Here is a 4,583-nt window from a genome sequence, read left to right as displayed (position 1 = left end):
ACCCGTAATGGATCGGATCGAATTAAAATATTTTTAACTCGTTAATAAATAAATCAGGTTAGGTTAACCTACTAAATAATCAACTCATGATGAATTGGATTGGGCCGGACCGTATTTTGACGGCTCTACTAAAATGTTGTCCTCGTAAGAGTTGGGAGTGTAAAATGAATATTCGTGTTAAGACTAAAATAACTCATTGAAAGAACATTTGTTATTTGTTTAAATAAAAGTAACATAAGAAATAACACTTATTTATATTTCGAGACGTGAGTCTGTCTCATCAAATTTAGGTGATTAGTTACCTTCTCAAATTTAAGTAGTTGGTCAGGAAGGTTTAATTGGACAAACCAATATACACCAGTGAGTACTTCTTTTTCTTTAACCTTTTGCATTGTATGTTATAACTGTTTAATTAGAAGAAAGGAAAAAACTAAAATTAAACTTTTTCTTTACTGAACAACTACATATTTTTTTGTATTGTTTTTTTTTTTCTTGAAGTGTCGTTCAACCTTTTATTACTTATTACTCAATTAGATTAGAGGATCAAATTTAAAAAAAAGAGAGACTAAATTAAATAATAGAAATAGAAAGAAAAGAACATCATTGTTTTTTCAAATACTAACATGTTAATTCGTATTTACGGATCACTTAAGTAACGACGACTTCATTTGTGGGATCCAAGGCATCATAAAATGTTTCCAAGCAGTTTCATACTCATCCAGGGATATAAAACAAAAAAATTGGAACATAGTAAATTTTCTCTTGGCATGCTTGTATTGTATTTGCCTTATCAATCAGAAAAGCTTTAGTTACATGAAGCACAGTGACATTTATACAGATTCCATCCCCACAATGCACTTTTACGAGATTACAAGGTGGTGTACCTTCATCACTCATAAACATTTACATGCAACAGTTATCAAATCACTTGCGCTAAAACTTGTGAGGAAGCTTCCGAGGATCATGAACATGAACATGAACATCATAGAGCACTGTGTTCCATCACAAGCTGCCATATCTTACTTCTGTGTTTGGCTTTTGCGTCTGCTAATGAAAAACCAGCAAAGCCTACCACTCTTCTCACGCCTGCATCACATCCAAAAATTGATTACTAACTCATTAAATTACAATCACGATACTGGCATAAATTACACAAGCAAATATTTGGTAAGTCAAGATTTATATTTACTATCCTTGTTACTATTCATAAACAATGTTTCATAATTGGTTAAGCGATTTTCCTAATTCAAAGTACACACTCCATACCAGGTTGCCTTACACCTATGCCGTGCTTTGCAACTAGGTGTTGTCCCTTTGTGCAACAACTTGAACACTGAACATTAGAGTATGGACATAACCCCACTTTTCTTCTTCTTATTGATATTAAAGTTCTTAAAAGAAGCACTGAAAAAGGTGCTGTCGCCTCTTGAACCGTGACAGTCATGGATTGATTTTTAAGATACTGTTTTAAGGCAAGTTCAAGCAACCCGACAACCTATGCGCGTTGCACCTTTTTTGGGCGTTGAAATTTTACTCTGACTTTTTAAGTCACAACGTATTGGGTTGAATGCAACATCGAGACACCAGATATTTTTTTCGGCTTTCAAGCAGATATGCTTCCTAAGAATCAGTTAAATTTGAAGGACAAACAACTGAATGTTCTGATCTTGTTGTTACAAGAACCAAACAACCATTGGAAAAAACAACTTTCGACTAAAAAACTATAGCTGTAGTTTTAATCTGTTGTTACTTTTAAATCTTTGAGCATTTATGTTTAATTTTTGGACAAAACACGCAATTTCCTATATGCATCTGTTATGAAGTGGCTCGAACGAAGATGGAACATACCTGCTATTACTCCTGCTATTGCTGCTGCTGTTGCTGTTGCTACTACTGCTACCGGAACTTTTGGAACTGCCACTATTGATACTGGATTCACCACTGTCACTCCCTTTACACGCGGAAGGGCTCTTCTTCCACCACTCCTTATCAACACCACCCTTTGTTGATCCATCAGGTTTAGGGGTAACTCTTGAACTGCTATTCCCAGAGGACTCACTCTTCTTCTTCTTGCTCTTGTTCTTGTCCTTAGACCCCAGAGAAAAAGGAAGCCCCATTTTGAGGTAGAAACCTCCACGGTCAATGTTTCCGTTTCTCTTCACCTGCGTCATCTTGTTATCAACCCTTTTACCGGCACCGCTTTTGTCCCTCTTGTAGACGGTCAAATTCCTCCGCTCCTCCACTGCGGTCTCTAGCCTGTGGTGCTCGACGAGGTCCTTCAAGGAGAGCTCGTAGTTGGACTCGGGCATGTTCTTGACCATTTCCATGAGTTCCCTCTGCCCTCTAACTATGGCCTGGGTCCTGGACGTGGGTGAAAGGGTGCGGTGGTCGTTTTGGCTGTGTGGGGGGCTGGTGGTCCACATGGGAGGAGAACAAATTCCGGAATCATCCTCGTTTAGTTCCTGAAAAGGCGGTTTGGAAGGCCACATAAGAGAGTTGGTGGGTTCCCATGTGGTGTGAGGTTTGTGTCGGGTTCCGTCGTACAGATGAAAAGAATCGGTGGGGTGGTGTGTCCTGGGATCAAGCATGGCGTTGGTTCTCTGTTCTGTTCTGTTTGTGTTCTGTTTTAGAGTAAACAGAGGAATGAATGAAGGAAGGAATATATGTGTCCGTGTTGAGAAGAGAAGAGCGTGATGATGTGTTGAGGGACGTCAGGGTTTGGCTGAAAGGTGTAGGGTGATGGTATTAATTTCGTGGTAAGGAAGATTTAAAATGACACATAAAGAGAGAGAGTTAAAGAGGGGTCTAAAAAGTCAAGGGATTCTAGATAGTTGAGGATGATGTATTGTAATTGCTGCAATTTCCTTTCACATTTCTCGCATTTCTACGTCTCTCAATTGTAGGTGCCTATGCATAATACATTCAATAATACTTTATAACACTCTCAACAACACAAACAATTCTTTAGCATTTTTTTCAAATACATTATGACATAACTAAAATAAATTTATATCATACTTTAGATTCTCGTTATAAATTTTAAATATTTATTTAATATAAATATACTTTAATATTATAAATAAAATATCGTTTTGACTAAACGTTTTTGAGAGCAGTTCTTCGCAGGAGTATTTCTTTTTTCAAATTGAAACGTTTTTAGTAACCATAAGTTTTTGAGTCAACCTTAATCAAACTTGATGTATGGAGCATCAATTCTTTTAATTTTCAATTATTTGAAATGTATTTTTAATTTAATTTAACAGTTAATTAAACAAAATATCAATCGTCTCAAATTATTTTTCCTTTTTTATCTGTTGACTTAATATTATTCGCTAACAATAAAAGGTCGAGTATTATAATGTAAGTTATTTTTCATAAATATAAAATATAAATATTATATATATATATATATATATATATATATATATATATATTCTAAAATATATTTTTATTGTGAGTTTTAATTATGTCAAAAAAACCATCTTATCTATCCATTACATACTATTTTTGTACAATCTCTACTTAAACAAAACTATTAAAACTCTTAAAACTATCTTTGAAAAAAGTTAAAATAAATGTAATATTGTGTCCCATCGGGTGTGGGCTTACCTAACTTTATACCAGAATTCAACATTAAGATTAACCAAATCAACATTAAGATTAACCAAATGGATCTACCACGTATTCCTCAACCTCCCTCGTTTCAAATCAACCTCACAATTCTCCCACCACATATCACTCGCTTAGCGACATTTCCTCTTTAAACCGCGCACAACATTTACACATACCAATGTTAACTTACGAGAAGACAAATTTTACTAATATTTCAGTTTAAACATTCTCTATTCTTTGATACGGTCTCACTAAAAATAACACTGTTTTTATGGATCCAAATCGATTAAAAATTTGCAAATTATTAAGAAGTAGACTTTAAGGATAACTCAACCCCACAAAACAAATTTGTAAGATAAGGTTTGTATCCACTTATATACTATACATTTACTTTATCTATAATCGATAAGTGAGACTTCCAACAGACAACCCTCATGTTGATGTATATACATCTCGAATGTGAAACTTAATATTAATAGGTGATCCACAACAGGTGGAACAAATATACCCAACAAACAACAAATCTCATTAGGATAGACTTTAACAATGACTATGATACCATGTCAAAAAGTGAATTTTAAGTCTATCCTAACAAGATTTGTTGGACATATTGTTTCATCTGTTATTTGACTGCTGTTAAACCACTCATTCATGTATAATATCACTTACAAGATGTATATCTGGACATGAGAGGATGTGTTGAAAGTTACACATCAACTATAGATAAGCTAAATTTAAAATACATAAACAAATATAAATCCCACCTTACTAAAAATATAAATTAAAAGGTATAAATTTTTAAAAATCAAATTATATAATATTATTTAATTCTTTTAATATACATAATGGTTACACATGTAATAATATTAAATATAATTAAAATCTTAAAATTCTAATTTTTAGTATTTTTATTTTATCATTTATTTAAATTTTATATTTATAATAAAAAAATACTATAAAAACTAGTATAT

At 33.3% G+C, this 4,583-nt stretch overlaps 1 protein-coding gene across 1 annotated transcript; it reads right to left on the bottom strand.

The window, feature by feature from the left end:
• Positions 1 to 740: 740 nt before the first annotated feature.
• Positions 741 to 2,749, bottom strand: LOC114164628 (uncharacterized). The gene is made up of 2 exons (XM_028049365.2): positions 1,849 to 2,749; positions 741 to 1,086 (listed from the first exon to the last, which is right to left on the bottom strand). Exons 1-2 carry the CDS (start codon positions 2,586 to 2,588, stop codon positions 1,020 to 1,022), a joined length of 807 nt encoding a protein of 268 aa, XP_027905166.1. The 5' UTR covers positions 2,589 to 2,749; the 3' UTR covers positions 741 to 1,019.
• Positions 2,750 to 4,583: the final 1,834 nt, after the last annotated feature.

The sequence above is a fragment of the Vigna unguiculata genome, chromosome 9 (assembly GCF_037176805.1).
Source record: "Vigna unguiculata cultivar grain cowpea cultivar isolate G323 ecotype 2 chromosome 9, ASM3717680v1, whole genome shotgun sequence".
NCBI lineage: Eukaryota > Viridiplantae > Streptophyta > Magnoliopsida > Fabales > Fabaceae > Vigna > Vigna unguiculata.
This window is presented reverse-complemented; position numbering and strand designations above follow the sequence as displayed.

What these genes read in the sequence shown, in the direction of transcription:
- LOC114164628 (XM_028049365.2), bottom strand. Translation starts at nt 2,588, where the DNA reads ATGCTTGATCCCAGGACACACCACCCCACCGATTCTTTTCATCTGTAC. An exon ending in AATAGCAGGAGTAATAGCAG is followed by an intron (nt 1,087 to 1,848) that starts GTATGTTCCATC and finishes GATGTGATGCAG; the next exon opens with GCGTGAGAAGAGTGGTAGGC.